Consider the following 19,934-nt stretch of genomic DNA (forward strand, 5'->3'; position numbering starts at 1 on the left):
AGTTGCTCCGGAGTATAAGTCGCACCAGCCTTGGCAACTACCTGGGCACGGAGCTGTAACTGCACCGTTGACAAGTCTCTCCCAGCAGCATGTTGTTCAAGCCCCCATTTGCAAACTCATTCCTCTATCTGTGGCCATCAAGCTTTTAGCTCACGATTAGCTTTTCTTCTTTGCAGTGAGAGTAACCTCCGCTTTACGCCAGTCCCTTACAAGTTTCTCACTCCAAACTTTCTTTCTTCTGCCCGATTACCGTGTTTTTAAATCTTCAGTGGTACAGGAGTAGCAGATACTGGTACACAAGCCCAGAGCGCCTCTAGCGGCTGTAAGTATGAAACATGTGAAATTATATATTTTTATATATAAGTCGCACCTGAGTATAAATCGCACCCCAAGCCAAACTTTGACAAACGTGCGACGTATAGTCCGGAAAATACAGTACTGTTCCCAAACATACTGTCTCAGCCTCATTGAGTGGGGCCGCTCCTGGCTGCTCAGATTCTAGACATAACCTATTCTACCCGCGGACCACCTCCTAGATAAGCCATTAACACTTAAAAATGCCATGGCTATTAGTAGACGTCCATGAATTCCTTTTTGCAAATAAATTAAATCATTATTATTATTAGATGTTTTCAACAGGGTAGTGTGGTTGAAAAATATACATCAGCTTTCCAGTAGACGAGGGTGTGTAGTGTCCCTCTTCGTCTGTAAACAAGCTGAACAATAAATTGGTACAAAATGCTGCACCACACACACACACACACAGACACAGGTGTTTAAAGATTATTTAGATAGAAATCTGTGGGAGACACTGAAATTGTATCAAATAATATTATCTTGCAATAATCAGGACAACAAATGTAATATTGTAGAATCCCGAGAAGAAAGCTTCATATGTCAAGATGGGGGTCTGGTTATGATTTCATATTCCACTGCAGGGGCTCCACTCGATTCGTTTTACCAGCAGTAGATACATCTGTAGCGTTGGCAGCTCATCGATCTGGGCTGTGCACTCATGTAAAATCAATAAACCCGCCGCATCATGCTTCATCTAGCCTCAAATGCTTTTATCTACGGCTAAGGCTAACTGGACTGTGAAATACTGCACCGGTGGAGAGACAAAAAAAAAATGATGATGGCTCCTCTAGGTAATGATTTTTATTGACTAGATACACAAGGTAAATAGTAAATGTATTAAAGTGAAAGCTTGGGATTGTGTGTCTAGAAATGATACAGAACATTACTTTTATAATAATAATCCAGTCAGTACAGATAAAGTTTGCATCAACCTCTTAACCTCCACCTGAACCGAGCACATTTTCTCCAGTTTGGCTTTACCCAAATCTAAAAGCTTCTTGGTAAATATGGTCAAAGTAGCAACGAAAATGAGACGAAAACGAGGATGAAAACGCAACAAAAATGTGTGGCGAAAAAAGTAAAGAGCAACAGAAAAGTGATGAACAAGTAATGAAAAAGGCACAAAAGAGCAACAAAAAAAGTGATGAAAATGTGTCAAAAATGTGAAAAAGATCCAACAAAAAAAAGCAATGTAACATTTTTGAAAAAGAAGTGGCAACAACGCAGCAACAACGTGAGGAAAAAGATCCATTTAGGTGAGTTTTGTTGTAGGTCTTTCGAATGAGGCGTTACAAAGGCCTATAGGCTATATGTACTGTAAGCTTTTAGATTTGGGTAAAGCTGAACTGGAGAAAATGCACTTGGTTAAGGTGGGGTAAAGAGGTTAAAAAACACAAAGACATCAAACAAAAATGTAAATTCGCATCTGGTTTGGATTTATGTGGAATTACAAAAAAAGGAAGAAACTTTTATAATTATTTGAATCCTTGGGGCTTTCCTTTCCTTTCCTTTCCCGGGGGTCGGAAATTTACATCGACTTTATCCTATTGCCAAAATGACATCAAACTGTATGGCTCGAGACAGACATTGAAAGCGTCCCTCCTCAAGTCAAATAGCTAAAGTTCAAACTACTTGATTGACAAGATTCTCAAAGTATTACACTGCAGTCAATTTATTCTTCATTCTTGTGATGACAGTCCTGGAGTCGACTGACGGAGTAGAGGCTGCCAATCTGAGACAGCGGACCCTCTGTTGAAAAACCACTCACTCATGCTCTACATTACAAAGACAAGGTGGGTGGGGGAAGTGTTTTGCCAACACAACAATCTGCACCATTCAAACCACTGACCTTTGGATACCAACTCACGTTTTCCCCATTATTCCTATTCAGATGAGCACTAATCCCCCTACCATCACTTCTGATCCTACAACTGCTTCTCTTTCTGTCCCAGTGACATCTACAGTCCGCTCAATATCAAACAGGTCATTCTCACTGGAGACGCAATTATAGCCGGGAATTAGAAGCGCTGTTTATAGGTGTAATATAATTTCCCGTTACCACATGCTCACACTTTTGACCTTTGACCGGGATCTCATTTCTGTGTCAAACAATAACTGCACTTAATAATCCATTCAGGAGCCATCGTCTGATTTAATCTTGAACCGTATCAGCAGGGGGGCGGCCATGTTTGTTTCTGTTTCAATGAACTTCCTGCCAAATCCTGAGGTGACAGCGATTGGCAATTTCAGATGTCACGCAACCAATTCCCTGGGAAGGATTTGTCAAAGGCTCGTCATCTATGTCAAGGAGTCGAAATATGAATACAATAAAGTAATAACTGGTTGTGTAACAAACTGGTTGTGTATATATCTCATGTAGGATGCCACTCAAAAAACAAAACAAACAAGAAAATCCAATTATATTACATGGAATGGCGACTTTAAGTAGATGCATTGTGATTTCTTTATGCGAATTAAAGACGTGATGATGTAACATGTGTTCTTACTCTTGTTATGGAAGCCGTCCTCACAATAGACCTTCTCTGTTTCTTTGTTTTTCTCACTTCGTACTCATCGTCTTCAAGATCCTGCATCAAAAACAAGTCGAAATGAGACACTGTCAATATTACAACTTTGGCTTTTAGTTTATTTCAAACCTGCTAACTTAGTAGAACAATTTACAGATTACAAATTGACACAAAGGGGATACTTCTGTTTCATCCACCACAACTACTACTACTACTACTACAATATTTTTGCAGCACCTGTCCTTGAACGGCATCGTCACTGGCCTCCTGCTCCGAGGAGAAACTCTCGTACTCCTCTTCAGAGTAATTATCTAAAACAAGAACACAAACGTGAATCAGCTACTAACAGGATTTATATTGACAACAAGGTGAGTTTAGAGTCCCTCCCAGGACACCGTAGCAGCTCGTAGGCAAAACAGCTGAAGGCAGTGACTGCAGTGGAGCAGATCTATGGCTCCCTGACCTCGGTTGTCATGGTGATCGAAGAACAGGAAGAAGAAATTAGGGGATGTAATTGCTGAAACCATTCAATTTCACTCACGTTGAATTTGTGTAGCCATTTCAGTAGAATTGGTCTCTTCGGTCTAGTTTGAATATCTGTAAGTGCTTTTATCAACATCCACTTGCATTTACATAACATTTTTCTTTGTGTGTGTGTCACTGTTTCATGTTTCAAGCAACTCCAAAGTATTTTAAAGTCATGGGTTTTCCGGTATTATATATAAAAGGGCACAACATTCAAAACGGTGGGAAATCGACACAACGCACACTAAGAATAAGAAGAAAAACATTTGTACCGGAGCATTTGATCTTCTGTCCCGAGAGCAGCGCTGTGTCCTCGTGATCAATAGGTTGACTGGACAGAGAGAAGATCCAGATCTCAGCCACTTTCCCCAACAGCTCCTTCTGGTTACTGCACAGAGGGAGCACCTGGCCCCCTTCTGTGGGGTGCTGCATCACCTGGGACCAGGAGAGACGAAAGAGAGAACATTTAGTCCAATGTGTTCAGAACGACGTAACACCAAGAGGCACACATACAGGTTAGGCCGAGTGAATACCACGTCTTCTGTATAAACGCACACACTTATTTTTGTGTCAAAACTTCAAATAGCTTTGCTTTGCAGGTTGTGAGGTTAATGCAAAACATCATCCGAGCTGCCATGCGAATATCTTTGTGTGGTTGGAGCCATTTGTGTAGCAGCACAGAAATAAGTCCCTTTTATGCATCTCCTACATCAAACCAATGCGTCTTTGGCATTTTGTATTATTACTCACAGTTTTAACAAACAACCTTGGTGCCTTTTGCGTAATATTTTTCCAATATTTCTTATACCTCTTATCGTCAAACTAATATAAACCTTGATGGTGCAAGTGGTTTAGGAGTTAGGGTTATGATTAGGGTTAGGAACGTCAAATGTGAGGTAAGTCGTGTTTTACTCACACAGATCTTCCACATATTAGAAACTAGAAGGTCTTGGCTTTCAAATGAGGCATCACACTGTAATATAGGCCGTATGCTCTCCAGTCAAAACACTTTAAGATTTGGATATGCATAATTGCTAACCCTAATGCTAAACTGGCAGATAACAGGTTAAAAGAATGAACAAGTTCTAACAAAACTTTTACTGTTATGTAACTTTATTTACGTAACCCTTTAGCCTTGTTTTTGAAAATCCGCTGTATATTTATCCATTTATCCAGCCCTTTTCACAGTCCAAGGCCAAACATATCGCACCCGACTAATGCACCACTTCAACACATTTCACTGAAGACGGCAGCGAACACAGAGCGCGCACTTAACAAAGCCAAGCTCCAAAACATCCTTCCACTGGTGATATGCACAAAACAGAAATGCTTTTATATTAGTCTGATATATTTGGCAGAACTGATTGAGGGAAATTTACCTGAAATGACCCCGTAATCGTCAGGTCTAACCAAACAACTGATACAATCCAGAAACAAACCTAGATCTAAAGTAGGGCGTATACAAAGACTCTAAATGAAGACTAAAAATTGGTGATTTTTAAAGCTATCGTTTTGTTTTTGATAGTGGCTTGATTTGCATATTTATTACATTGGGTCAAACTGGGCTAGAACATTTTATCAGCCTGTGGTAAAGACACGACGTCCCACAGACGAAGGCTACTGAACTCCCTTCATGTGGAAGCATCGCTAGGCTTGAATGACAGAATATTATTAACTTTTCTGAAGTGTTATTTTCTTATCTTTGTGGTCGGTTACTGTGATATTTTTACAAACTGCTGATATGACTTGACTAGTGTATTTTCCCAAGTTGAAAGGGCAGAACACTAAATTTGAGACTTGAATAAGTGCTTGTTATGATTTTGTATCTATTTCATGACTGCATATTTTTTGCAGTTTAATGAATTAGTTTCTAATGGATAATAGAGACAGCTTGACAGGGTTTATAGCATTAACAAAGAATGTCAGTGTGTGAGTCTCATATGATAGTGTTTAATGGGTCATTAAAAACCCAGATTACAATTTCGACAATATTATAAGCGCCAGACTTAGTTTTTCTGTCTTCTGGTTTGCTTTTCGCTCACAGCTGCAGAGTCGTGACCTTAATAGGTTCCTCTGAGTTTTGAGGCTCGTACGAGAGCAGCTGTAGCATCAGCAGTAGGCACAGAGCTGCTGATTTCGTATTCTGTGTCTTCCTAAAAATACTGAACCCTCGATCTGTTTTAAAAATAACTTCAAAGACAGAAATGCGCAGAGACTTTTGTCACTTTTGAGGAATAATCCAAACTCTATCAGCTTTGAAAAAAAAAAAAAGATAATGCCTCGTTCCTGAGGAGAGGAGTGAGAAATGCCAGAAGCCCTTTGCTGTTATTTACATTGAAGAAGTTTAGACTTGTGAACTGAGTCATTGGATCACCTGGGGCTCATGAGAATGACCTGAATGGCCATGATGGTGTTGTAGTTGTTGTTGTTGTTGTTGAATCATAAGCCCCCAGTGCAACTTCAGAATTGATCAAGCTTTTTGGATGAGAAGCAAAACATCTGGAATGCAATATAATAAATGTAGGTCTAATTTGTCTTCCTTATCTCGTGACAATTTATCTTTGAACTCTCAATATGCTGGTCCAATCCTTGCTGTTGAAGTTCGGTTCATTTGTGCCACTTTTACCTCCGACATGTCGATGTTGCCCACAGCCAGAGTCTTGTATCCCAGTATTGTCCGGTTCTTGTACCGTTTCCGTCGCTGTAGCATGATCTGCAGCTTGTTGCCCTCTCGCTTCAGGAAGTGTGGGTACTGACAGGGAAAAACACAGGCCAATGTGTCAAGATCCATTATGCATTGCCTTGAACAAATGTATCATACTTCACTTTAACCTTTTTCCCATGGATTATTATGGAACATCCAAACCCAATACATTAAGTCATATATCCAGGAGGAGTCTACCTGCAGTGTGCTACATGTCAAATAGGTCTAGCCCTTTTTAGTGTCACAGGTCAATGGTAATAATTTAAGGTGAAAAGTATGTTTACAGAAAGAAAGCAAACCTTGCATTGTTAAAGATATTGATTTAAGCTCTCTATGTTTGCCAATGCACAGACATCCGCCAAAATGGGTCTAATGCATGCTCTTTGACGCATATTGGCCCCTTTTAATAGTGCCAGACCTTTCCATGACCAGGACAAGCCTCCTTAAATAGGACAACATTTGGAATAACCCAAAAACCAGCTTCATACCAAACTAAACCAGGACTTGACCCGGTTACCTGCAGAGAGAAGGTCAATGCCAGGTCAGTCTCCACCGAGCCACTGGGGGGCAGCACTATCTCATGAGACCTCAGGATGCGCTTGGAGCCCTGTGGAAATGGGTCAAGTTTGTGTTAAGTCATATTTCAACTATGCAGATGTCTAATGTGTCAAAAATGTAGCACAGAAAGTAATCTATTGTTCTTTTTCTGTAAAAATATGTCAAAGGATATTGTATAAAACATATATAATATATATACAGTATATAACTATATGTACTAGGCACTGGTAGACATTAAAGCTCTTACCCCCCACCTAAACTTTTACCCAAATCTAAAAGCTTCTCGGAGCTCACAGCCGATGTGCCAGTGCCAAACCTCATTTGAAAGCTAATTGATTTGGTACATTTATTGTCACTTTGTCACATTTTCAAAGCATTATTTTATATTTTTGAAGGGTTTTTTTTTTGTCACTTTTTTGTTGCTATAACATAACTTTTCTGTCACTTTTTTGTTGAGTTTTCATCACTTTTTTCTCCCTTTTTTGTTGTTTTATGGCACTTTTTATTGAGTTTTTGTCACTTTTTTGTCTCTTATTTGTTGCGTTTTCATCACTCTTTAGTCATATTTTTTGTCGCTTTTCCATTGTGTTATTATTGCTTTTCTCGACCGTTTTTGTTGCAATTTTGCCGCTTTTTAAAAGAAGCTTTTAGATTTGGGTAAAGCCAAACTGGAGATAATCTGCTCGGTTCAGGTGGGGGTTCACAGGTTAAAACCTCATAAACCAAATATGATAGACTAAACCTAATTTTATGCAGCAAATATCAATTCAACATACAGAATGTTTCAGCACTTCTATGGCATGACTTAGAAATGAAGTAACAATACCAGAACTTCATTACATACCTGTATTTTGACCGCTATGACCACAGAGATGAGCTCCTTGTCCAGTTCCCTCATCACCACCAGCTTCTTCAGAGTCAGGCTGCACAACCTGGAAAAAAACACACAGGGAGAGGAGACAAGTTTAGTCGACGGACAAGATCGTGAGTGCGACTGTGAAGAGTTCAAAAAGCGACAAATAAATAATGATTCACCGTCCATTAGTTCAACTGTGTTTATCCGTTACAGTCAGCAGTAAACAAGCAGTGAGGGAGGAGAAGGGACAGAGACAGGCATGTTTGGAAGTTAGGAGGACAGCTGACCAGAAGAGTTGTAGCGAGCAGGACTATTGTTTTGAAGTCGAGTAGATGTTTGAGGGCCTGACTTGTTTTGTATGTGATGTAATATTTGTGCGTAAGGGTGGAGGAACATCTGGAGTCCAGCAGCTGCACCACTGGTTTCTGAAACATTGTTTCCTCGAAAAACACAAACTACTGCTCACTTTATGAACATGTTGCAATTTCTCTGTCCATCTCTGGATTTCATTTGAGGTCAAATTAGGACCATTCCCAAAGGAATATAGATACTTCTTCTTCTGTAGACCTACTTAAATATCAGCATATGCATCACATATACATCAAGAAATGGCCTGTTAGTAACATAAAGAGATGCACCAATTCTGCTTTTTTGCTACTGATACCAGTATTGGAGCTTGAGCTCCAATACTGGTATCAGTATTGGAGCTCTTTTCTACATTTTAAGATCAATAAAGTCATATTTTATTGTCATGGTATTGCAGATCAATTATCAATTGATCTGCAAATAGATATAGTTTATTAATTATATCTATTGATAAACTCCTGGATAAAATTTAACAAGGATCACTGGACTTAGTCTGAGACTTGTTTGGCAGAGAGATCTGAGTTTGGACATAGATAAAGACACGTGGCTTACAATAATTTCCTCTATGGGATGGTTTACTAGAGAAGCTCGAGGAAAGCTCACTCATTATACTTCATCGTTTTTATTACACACCTACAAGACTTTTTTTAAAATGGGCATCCTTCAGAATAATCTATGCTGGAAATGTAACCGTCACGAAGGCACATTTATTCACGCTATGTGGGATTGTCCAGTGGTTCAGCCATTTTGGAGAGCAATCATTTCAACAATACAGAGATGGCTAGGTACACCTATCCCTGAGTCTGCTCAACTTTGCCTGTTAGGTGACAGATCCTGTTTACCTAATACAGGGGTCACCAACCTTATTTCAGCTGAGGGCTACTTTAAGAGCATTAAGTTGTTCGAGGGCTACCAGTTAAAAACAAATCCTAAAGACTTAAACGTACACTGTTCACTTATAGGATATTGACCCCATATTATATTAAAATAGCTTTATTTTAAACTCATACTGAGTCACAAGAACTGAAATAACTGTAATTTTAAGAATTAGATTCAAGAAAATGAAGTGTTTTACACTTTAGAAAAAGTCCCAAGGGCTACTGGACATGCCCCAAAGGGCCCCTGGGTGCCCGCGGGCACCACGTTGGTGACCCCTGACCTAATATATCTAAGAGTAAATTTGCGCTGGTCCTAACAGGTTTCATCTTAGCTGCGAGAGTTCTTTTCCGCAAATTGAAAAATCCAGAAGCTCCTCTCTATAGGGAATGGGTTAAATCCATGACAGATACTACATCATATGAGCTATTAGTTGCCAAGTTACAGAATCGGAAGGAGTCTTAATTTCAAGTATGGGATGTGTTTATGTCTTATTTGAAAGGTCAGACACTTTAAAGTCTTTTGCTGTTTTGTTCAGTCTGTGCTGTTTTTGTTTTGTTTTATGCTTTGATTATGTTAAAAATCAAATAAATACTTAAATAACAAAAAAAAGGATCACTGGACTTTTCTACACTAAACATCCTTGGAGAGGCTTTGGGTTACATTAATATAAACAACTCACATACAGTGATCTGATCATTACAAATATGTTAAATCAGTTATTCATTTACTAGGCTACTTTATGTATTTCTATCATAGTTTCTGACCCAGCCTTGATTAGTTTTCATTAGCATTAGAGTTATCTCCCGATAGCTTTAGCATATGCTAACCATGGAATTTTGCGCGGCGATCAAAAATACATTGCGGAGGTTAAAACTAACTCAGCGATTGAATTCTCCTGGTTCTCCCCTTTAAAATACAACATATACAACATGCCCACAACTTTTACCACCTTAGATTTAGCTGGTAAAAGTTGTGTTTTTAACCTCTTACCCTCCGTCTTAACCAAGCACATTTTTCTCCAGTTCAGCTTTACCCAAATCTCAACTGGAGCTCACAGCCTATAGGCCAGAGTAACGCCTCATTTGAAAGCTAAGACCTACAAAACTGACTTTTTCCATCTCATTTTTGTCGCTCTTTAGTCGTGTTATTGTTGCTTTTCCAACACGTTTTTGTCGCTCTTTTGCCACGTTTTTGTCACATTTTGGAAGTGTTTTTGTTGCTTTTTTATCTCATTTTGTAGCTTTTTTAATCACTTTTTTGTCACTCTTTAGTCGTGTGGGGGGTTTTTTTGCCACTTTTTGCTTGTAGATTTGAGGAATGCCAAACTGGAGAAAATGTGCTCTGTTCAGGTGGGGGTAAAGAAGTTAAGGCGTTGAGAGCCAAAATTAGTATCGGTTCAGTATCGGATATTTGTAGCCGATACCCAATATCGGTGCATCCCTAGTAAGATGGTTATGTTCAATTAACTATCACTATACAAAAAGTTGCAACTAAACTCATCCGACTTTTATTTTATGGTTCAATGCGGTCGCCTTGTCCTCTCAGCATTTTCATGTTTATTTCCTTGCACACAAATTAATTTACAGCAACCGACTTTCTCCCAAAGTGCAGTTTATTTTGGCCTTAAGCTCAAAGTCTTTGCCCGCTGTGGCGATTGTAACACTGTCCCGACGTTACCAACAATTTGCTCTTTCATTTATCAAGCGCCTGAGGTTTTGGCATGGACTTGAGGAGTTTCTTTGTGAAATTCAGATCAGCAGTTGCCAGTGGGATGGAACAGGAATTGGCGCTAAATCACAAAAAACCTTTCAGGCGTCCCACCGCTTTTCCTCTCGCGAAAACTTAATGCGACCAGAGTGTTTCGGAGCTAAATCCCCTTTGAGTTGAATACATTTTCGGTTTTGTTCTTGTAGTAGGGGGGGATTTAACAAGCCCGTCACGTTATCTAAGGCATGCCTTTCGCGACAAGAGAAAAGTTGCACTCCCCCATCACCTTTGTAGGACATGTTGGCTGCCCCTCGCATACTGAAAAAAACATTAATCATCCTGCTAACTCTCTCAAGGAAAATTAAACCGTGCAAATGCTTTCATTGGTTTGCATGACATCACTGTTGAGTTATTTGAGACTTACAACTCGGTGAAATGTGGGAAGCAGTATTGAACAATCAGTGAAGGTTTGTCATTGTCACTTAAAGATGTTGCACGGATGAAAGAATTGGGTGCACGACATGTCCCTGTCGTGCTTTACATCCACCCACCTCCATCAAACTTATACTCCAGTTGGAATGGTGGTTTAACATTTATTAAATAATAAAAATGTGTCTTTAGTGCTGAAAAATACTGGAAAAAATATACATCCTGCATTGGGTCTCATTCCAAATTCCACCTGAACACATTTTCTCCAGTTCGACTTTAAAGGGACTATACAGAGTTTAAAAATGTCAAAATGATGTATTTTCCTCCCCCTACATGTTTCAGCAATGTCCCAATGTGTAGAATGAGCCCAGACCTGTTCACCACAACTGCCTCTAAAATCCTGCACTGTCACTCAAAAAGGTGTTAATTCGGTCCGAAGTGCCGTCATGCACGAGCTTAATATTGAAGGTGCAGTTACATGTATGACCTGAGGTGGCAGTAGTGAGTAAAAAATGGCTAACTCGCATGTAGCCCCTTTAACCAAATCTAAAAGCTTCTTGAACAAAGCATCAAAAAAGCAACAAAAGATCGACATCTTCCAGAACGACAGAACGAGTGAAATGAAGATGGCTTTACAAAGTAGGTTATGGATAGAAAAATCACAAAACAAGAGGAAAGTTATACCACCAATGTTTTCGAAAAAATCATGGGATACACAATGCCACAGACAAGCGACAAAAACACAATTAAAAAGTGACAAAAGCAAGATGAAAACACAACAAAAAAGTGTCATAAAAGCAACGAAAACATAACAAAACATGACCCCCAAAAAAATGCAAAAATGAGACGACAACGCAACAAAAAAGTCCCAATCAGTTTTGTAGGTCTTTCATATGAGGTGAAAGGCTTAAAGGCTGTAAGAAGTTTTTAGATATGAGTAAAGCTGAACTGGAGACAATGCTCTCGGTTAAGGCGGGGGTTAAGAGGTAAACTAACTCACAGTAACATATTATCTGGAATATTCTGTTGAGTGGCTTTTAATAGAAAATCATTTATCACAAAACACTATATAGGAATTCAGTGCAACTAGTGAACTAATGATGATTGAACCTATGGTCATATAGAAGGATATAAATTCTGATTTCCATTGAGATACAAGTCTATTTCACAGTAAACCGCCCGAAATAAATCTCAAGGGTTTTTCACCATAATTTGCTTCTTCTGGATGAAGTTGCTATTTAGCAGTTATTTAGCATGAGATGTCCCATTGTGCAAAGTTCAATGTTGATTCTTCTTACTGCAATTGCACTTGTCTGTGAACACACACGTTGGCTTGAACCAACAGGGACCAGAAATTCTAGATTTGGGCTGGTTTGCCAGGCTCTTTTCTCCAAAACAAACACAGCCTTCCTCCTTTATGCTAAATGCTAATGGTATAGCCGGCCTGCATGACATCACTGTTGAAAAATCTGGGCTCCTTAGAAAAGCGCTGAAAAGACGCGGCACAATTGAAACTCTTGAATAGCTGGGGTTTATTGTGATGCTGATTGAAAAATGTGGGTCATATGTGTGAAAGTGTGAGACAAGTCCATCAGAATAATGGAGAAATAACATACTAATAACTGAGAGTGGGGAGTTGACCCCGGTGTAATCTAAAGCCGCGGCTATTTCGAGAACAGGAAGTGAACGGCAGACAGGACAAAGCCGCGGCTGTAAGTACCACTACCTGCCCGTCCACTTTTCAGTTTGTTCAGTGCAGGGATTGGAAATAACAAGAAACGTGAGAGTCTGCAGAGGTGGAAGTAGGTGGAATAGTATACTACTGTTGTGTCCTTGGGCAAGACATTTCAACCACCGTGTCTGTATGTGCATGGTGGGGGGGATTCCCACATGTGGAGGTTCTACAGTAGTCCAAGGACAGACTAAACTAATATGTGGTTTGGCTTCCACTCTCCACCATGTCACCCACTGTCCCTGACACGTTGCCCCCAGGGACTGGATGAGGAGAAATTCCCCTGTAAGGACAACAAAGTCTACAAATATAAAATGCAAGAGGGGCACGATAAACACTATATCGACATATCGCTCAATAAAAACAGATAGCCTCAATATTTATCGCCTGTACATTTATTAGCATTACCCCCTATTTTTTCTTTGAAGACTTTAATTTTAAACTGAAGCAAATTGAGTTTCATTATATTTCATGGATACAATATTACCACAGAGTATGGAGTGAATGAAAAATTGTCTCATTTTGTGAGCATGTCTGTGACAGACGCTATATAAATAAGTTCTTCTTCTTCTATTGCAGCTTGTGTGGTATTTTACGATATGATGATGCAATTCTAGAAGAAAGATTTATTGTCATTTCTGTGCCTGAGAGTTGGCAGTATCTAGTATCGTTAGAGTCAATAATATCGTTTATCGCGATACTTTCCTGCCTCAATATATCGAACTTCAAATTTGTTATCATGACAGGCCTAAGAGGTAGTGAGTATTACATACATCTTTAGGATTGAGAAACACATCAAGAAATACTGATGGCACTTGACATAACCACACCCTTGCACTGACACAGCAGTTTACGTATAGATTATAGATCAAACATTGACAAGACAATGGCAGTTTTGGACCTTGGACCAATGTGAATAAGGGCCCTTCTCCGACTCTTTTTTCCGAGATACGACCCACGACGCCCCGGGACACGACGGATCAACTGGAGTCAAAGATCCCATTGTTTACTTACAACACAATGCTCTGCTGTTCCATTTAACCCACAGTAATATGTATTCTAGCAATCCAAGGTAGGCAGAGGTGGGTAGTTAGCGATGACTCTTATGTGAAGTACTTTTTGAACAAATCGTAAATAAAAGAGCGGCTTTGATTGCAGCTTATTAGAATTAGATTGATTCACAATTGCAATTCAAATGGGGGGAAATTCACAATCTCACAAATATCCTCTGTCCGTGGGGTTTAACCTGCAATCTCAGTTTGTCTCAACATGTATTGAAATGCATATGATGAGTTCAGCTTTCAATTACAAAAAAAATAACCCTGCCATTAGATACGTCTCTAAAACCATTCACCTCTTTCTTTGGCAAGTCATGTGTGGAGTTTTTGGGCCGTTTCCCCTTCACAATGGGCTGGTGTTTCCGTTACAGCCCCGGGGAGATAACATGCTCTTATGTACAACTATTTCTAATGACACATCGTTTAATTTGTAAGAGGATCTGACCCATTTCTGCTCCAAATGAAACAGGCCACATGTACAGCACTTGCATCTGTGCACTATTTGAGATAACAGGCGTGTAGCACAAACTGTTACGACATTTATTGTTTTGAAGTTGAAAATATAGCCTTATATGACTTCATTGGGTCTTGGCCCATCAGTCAGTATTCTCTAGCGTACACATAAACTTCAAATAGGCCCATCAGAAGTCCAAAATGCACCATCAGGCCCCGAATACGCCTTTATCGAGACGATCTTCACTCTCAACCTGACACAAAACGCTTCATAAATGCACAACGATCCGCGAGGCTCAGTCTGAGTGAAGAAATGACCTCATGTTTTAATAGCTCCCAGTCAGGACAAGCTTCACATTGAGTATCTCGTACACTACGACCTCACAAGTGGCCTTTCACACAGACAAGTGCTGCTAATCTGCTCAATGACATTCAGAAAAGGCGCATACAACGACCGACTTGACTTCTCATCAGGACCGTTCGTTCAAACTCCATAGGCCCCCTGATCAATTACAGTTTAATAGAAGTAGCATCCAATTTATAACATGCAATAATGAACTCTAGTTGTATTTTTTATTACAACTATACCTCGACTACTCCTCCTTCCCTTGACTTTCTGTTTGGCGAAGTCCAATCTGGGATACAGAGGAAGCCTGTGATATTGACAGTCAGTGGAGCCAACAATAACAAAAAATAACAGTGTGAGATGATAAGGAACGCGGTCAAACATCAACAAAAAGTAACGCATTTATGTGGAAAAGGGGGAATGGCTTAACCTTGTGTTTTCCTGGCTACTTCGTGTGGGGTTCATTCTTGCCATTGGAGCTACACTGACTGAATAAAATGCACAAATCAAGAAGCTCATAATATCTACAACGAATGAGAATCTAGAAACAACAGACAGAATCCCCTATGTGGTTCCAGACAGCAGAAACAGCAGGCAACACTAAAAGCAAACTTCTCTGCAGAGTCAGCAACACTAGATTACATTAGGCATTACGCAAGAGCCTGCACGTCCCCTGTTTGGAGGAGACTGGAGCAGGTTTAAAGTTTCACTTCTTGGATTTGACTCCACAGTGAGACAGGCTCCAACTGGACACTGGATGTTACTAATACAGTAATATTTCCACACGCCGCCAAACCACTTCCCGCGCAGCTGCCCTCGGTCAAGCACTCGCTATGACACCACGACTTTAAAAATAGGCACACTGTAATGAAAAAGGAGCAAAAATGAAACCACAATGGGGAATGAAGACAGTTGTTCAAAGCAAATGTATAGAGTAAGTAACCCCTTAACCCCCAGCAGATTTCCTCCAGTTTTACCCGAATCTAAAAGCCTCTCGAGTGGGGAGCTAACAGCCTATAGGCCAGTGCAACACCTCATATGAAAGCTAAGACCTAAAAAACTGACCATGACATTTTTGTCGTGTTGTCACTGCTTTTTCATCACATTTTTGTCACCTTTTTGATGCTCTTTCATGGCTTTCTTGTTGATTTTTTGTTGCTGTTTCATCATTGTTTCATCACTTTGTAGTCACGTTTTTGCCGTTTTTTCATGTGTTTTGTCCAACACAGTTTTGCCGCTCCTTTGTCACACTCTGGCAGTGTTTTTGTCATGTTTTTGCCTTTTTTCCTTGCTTTTTTGTCACTTTTTTACCTTATTTTCATCACTTTTTTGTTGTTTTTTCATCACTCTTCAGTCATGTGTTTTTGTTGCTTTTCCGGCATGTTTTTTTGTTGTTCTTTTGACAATTTATTGGGTAATGCCAAACTGGAGAAAAACATGCTCAGTTAAAGTGATAGTCTGGAAGTCTAAATGTATTACAAATTTTATACAATGTGCAAAATCAACCACCTGGTCTTGCATTTTGATGTAAAGTAATAATATATTTATTTTATTCTTTGTCAAGTCCTTCCTTCCTGGATCTCAGCAACTGATCAGAGTCTATTATCCTCCCGCGCTGACCAATGAGACGAGCTTTCCCTGTGAACCAGCCAGTCAGGTCCAGTCAGGAGGGAGGGGGCGGAGCTTGATCATTTACTTTTGAAAACTCTGTTCCTGCTCTCATCATTTTGCAAAAATAACGGCTTTCTTATTTTTGCAGGACAAAAACATAGTGTCTGTAAATATATCAAAGACACGAATTGCAGAGAATCCTGACCTGGAGCCGCTCATGTACCACAGTTCTCTTCATTGTACCGTTTTTCTGATGCGCGTGATGGCTTCATTTAGAATCATAAAGGGTGCATACAGCAAAGGATTATGTTGCGTTACAGCATTAAAAAAGGCAGACATTTCTTAAATATAGTCTTTATCCTACACTGTGACGGGACAGCTGTGGTTTGAAATCAAAACACGGAGAAGCTGCACAGTTCGGGGGGAAATAAAAGTGCTCGATCTCGTTGTGGTTGACAGAGTAAAGAGAAAAATTACTCTCAGCCCAAGAGAAATCCAATTTGTGAATCTGCTGAATTGAAACCTGGACTTGAGCCAGAATCTAATGCGCAACAATGCTTTACTCAACGGAAAAATCATTACTCTTCAAGACTCCAAAAACCTGATGCTTTTGATACTGCAACCATGACACCCATTTGTGATTTTACCTTGGGAGAGGAAGTAAAAATGTACATGCGCAGGTGAGTTGTTGGGTGTTTCCCATTTGATCTTGTCTGTCTATGAACAATAAGAGGTCTACAGTAGCGCAGTTATAGACTATACACTTATCAACCACCATTCAGGTGTTCAAAACTTATAACAATATGTATAAGCTCTCAACAATAGGGCAGGAAAATTAGCAATTAAAAATGTTTCAATTTTTGTAATTGAATATACCCGATCTCCATGGGGTCTAAAAACCTGCAATGTGGTCCTGGACATGTTGATTGTACACGGTGAACTGAAACTTGATTGTGACGTAAAAATTGCTAATTATTATTATTTGTGAAAGCCCTTGTTCCAGCCATGTCAAATAGTTGTTCATTCGGGTCCGTCATGCACGAGCTTAATATAGAACCTGCAGTTGCACTTAAGACCTGAGGTGGCAGTAGTGAGCATAAAATGATGTATTTTCCAGCCATGTCCTAATGTGTAGAATGAGTCACTTATTCACACTAAATACCTTTTACAGCCATTGTGATACAACAACATATAAGCAGGAATGTTCTGCAGTGTGGATTTAATTACAATTCCTTCATACTTATCCCCATATTGACTTGTTATTGTGTGAAATTTTTCTCCCACATCCTCAAGTCCCCTCCAGCGGTGTATAATCCTCACCGAGTATTCCTCCGCAGTGACAGGTGAGAGATCTGTGTTGTGGCAATGGAAAATGTCTCAAACTTTCCTCTCACTTTCTCAAACAATAACTTTTCTTTTTTAATAATAATAAAGTTGGTTAAAGTTTCTTGCAGCTGGGGACTTGTTCCACAGTGACTCAGAAGACATGCTTTGTGCGTTAGTCATGATGAAGTGTGAGCTGGACTGAATTAGGCTGAATAAATCTTGGACAGATACACCAGAGAATGTAGGTCAATGGGGCTTTTGACTTTGCAATATATAAGCTATCCAGGTGGCCGATGTTATGGGAAGTCATCACAAATGTTTTAATTTACTGTTTGCATATGTACTGTGCTGTGAATATAAAACCTTTTTTTATTTATTTACTTTTTGGGGGTTTGGGGAGTGTGCAGTACAGTATGAAAATTATAATATTTTCTTTCATCTGTGGCTGAAGCATTGGCTGCAAATAATTGTTTTGTTTTTCTGATATTGATATAGTGGCTTTTCAGGGCATGGGAATGTGCCCTGTTTTTGGACTTTTGTAGTTGTTTTGTTTGTTGATTGACCTTACAATTCTTACTGACTTTTGCCAATTATGTAACAAACACTCAATTAAAAAAGTCAGAAACATTAAACTTTTTAACCAGTTGTAGGGTATTGTTTACCATACTACGTTGCAGGACTTTTCCTCATCTTTTCTTCACATATGTAATGCACGTTGGCATCCACAGAAAGCCATGCCTTCAGAGCGCATTTAGCAGAGTTTAAAATATAACATGTTTGAGAAATTATGGTGAGTGAAAAAGGAAAAGCTTTTAGTTGTTTTTTTTCCAGCTTTGTGGCTGATGTTTCCCTGACCTCTCTCTTGAACCAGAGCTTCACACAAGGATGAGCCTGAACGTCGCTCCATTATTTTGCTGTTGCCGTGGGTTACATATCAAATAATTTTCTACAAAATAAGAAAATACTTTAAAAATCTGACGCATTTCCACCACACACACACTCATCAGCGCTGCGTGCTCCTGTCAGCTAAACACCAACAATGATAATTCTTGCAATGCGATAATATCATAAAGCATTTGAAAGGTTTAATAACCTGTCAAAGAACGCACTAACGTCTGCATGGATACGAGCTGGGGTTGTCCCGCTCACAGTAAAGATGCTGTGGTAATCTTCACCAACAAAAACAGTAATAAAATAAATGATTTTATTCCAGGTGGGTGAAATGTCACGCAGTGCGGATTTAAAATAGAGGTGTGACTCCACTTACTGACTTGTTGTTTGATATATATATCAGAAAATAAATTTCCCAAAGATTCTGAGACAGATTTTTCCTTTCAATTGCAGCATTACACAGTGTGTAGCGCTAGTTTTAGATTTCAAATTTCTATTGAATTAAATCTGATTGACAGTGACTCCTCAAACTCTTGTGATTACTGACCTTAAAGTGTAACCTGTGTAACTATGTGGTCCACTAATGCTGAACTAATCAATGAGACGAGCTGTGTGCTTTCATTTTGGCGTGCTGGATCGAAACAGGAAGTCACTTCTTGGGCGGTGTTGTTATGCTTTGATGTTATGCACAGAGTCAATTGTTATCAGTAAAATCAATATTTGATTTTACATGTTTACCTCATCCCCTCCTGGAACCGCCACCTTAATGTGGTGGAGGGCTTTGAACACTTGATTCTGGAGCTCTGTGGTCCCTGGTCGAGTCTCCCAGGCCCAAACAGGTCCTAGGTCACGGGTCAGACAAAGAGCGGTTCAGAAGCCCCTTTTGAGAGACCAACAAGCCCTCCGTGGGCCCACCACCTGCAGGAGGAGCCATAAGGGGCAGGTGCAATGTGATTTGGGCTCCAACAGCTGCCCCCACGACCCGGCAACGGACAAGTGGAAGAAAATGGATGTTTACCTCATGAGACCATCTGCAGACACGGCTAATATGTCTAGAAAGCAATGCGTCCAAAAAGGCAAAATATATTCAGTGCAGTCTTGATAAACTCTGGTCTGTTTCGTGTCACTCTTTATGAGACTACGTAGATTATTTATTCATTTAATTTTCATCAAATATTTCTTTGATCCGGTCCAACGGGTTCAACTTCTGCAAAGCTCCCCTTATTTCAAAATCTTCTGAAAGAAAGAATAATTTCCGTTCAGAGCAATTTATTCAGGGCCGATCTGAAGTTGAACAGAATGAATGATGTTTGATAAATCCACTGCTTGTTCTTACGCCGCTTTGAAAACTGAGATTTGAAGGCCACAATCACTTTTCATTTTGTTTTTTCTGAAGCGGAGCAGCTCTGTAGTTGTCGCGCATTCATCAGAAGGCAGACTTTTATGAGGCTCCATAAAATCCTTGAAGCACCTTTTCTTGGAAACATTTTTACAGCAAGCTGCACTTTCTCTCAACATGATGGATTGAAAACTAACAAAGCCGTCGTTTTTTTCAGCAAATTAGAATAAATGAAATGTGAATATAAACAGGAGCTGGCATTTCAAGAT

General features: G+C 39.7%; 1 protein-coding gene across 7 annotated transcripts in view; it reads right to left on the minus strand.

Moving 5' to 3' along the window:
* The window catches only part of pacs2 (phosphofurin acidic cluster sorting protein 2), a 67,227-nt gene that overhangs the window by 12,637 nt on the left and 34,656 nt on the right, over positions 1 to 19,934 (minus strand). For all 7 annotated transcript variants that reach the window (XM_079573640.1, XM_079573641.1, XM_079573639.1 and 4 more), the window contains exons 2-7: positions 7,517 to 7,604; positions 6,632 to 6,721; positions 6,037 to 6,162; positions 3,683 to 3,845; positions 3,123 to 3,196; positions 2,865 to 2,945 (exon numbers count right to left, since the gene is read on the minus strand). In XM_079573640.1, the coding sequence (XP_079429766.1) occupies positions 2,865 to 2,945; positions 3,123 to 3,196; positions 3,683 to 3,845; positions 6,037 to 6,162; positions 6,632 to 6,721; positions 7,517 to 7,604 (622 nt within the window). The remainder of the gene's footprint in view (positions 1 to 2,864; positions 2,946 to 3,122; positions 3,197 to 3,682; positions 3,846 to 6,036; positions 6,163 to 6,631; positions 6,722 to 7,516; positions 7,605 to 19,934) is intronic.

This window comes from Gobius niger (assembly GCF_951799975.1).
Source record: "Gobius niger genome assembly, chromosome: 16".
In the NCBI taxonomy this organism is placed as follows: Eukaryota; Metazoa; Chordata; class Actinopteri; order Gobiiformes; family Gobiidae; genus Gobius; species Gobius niger.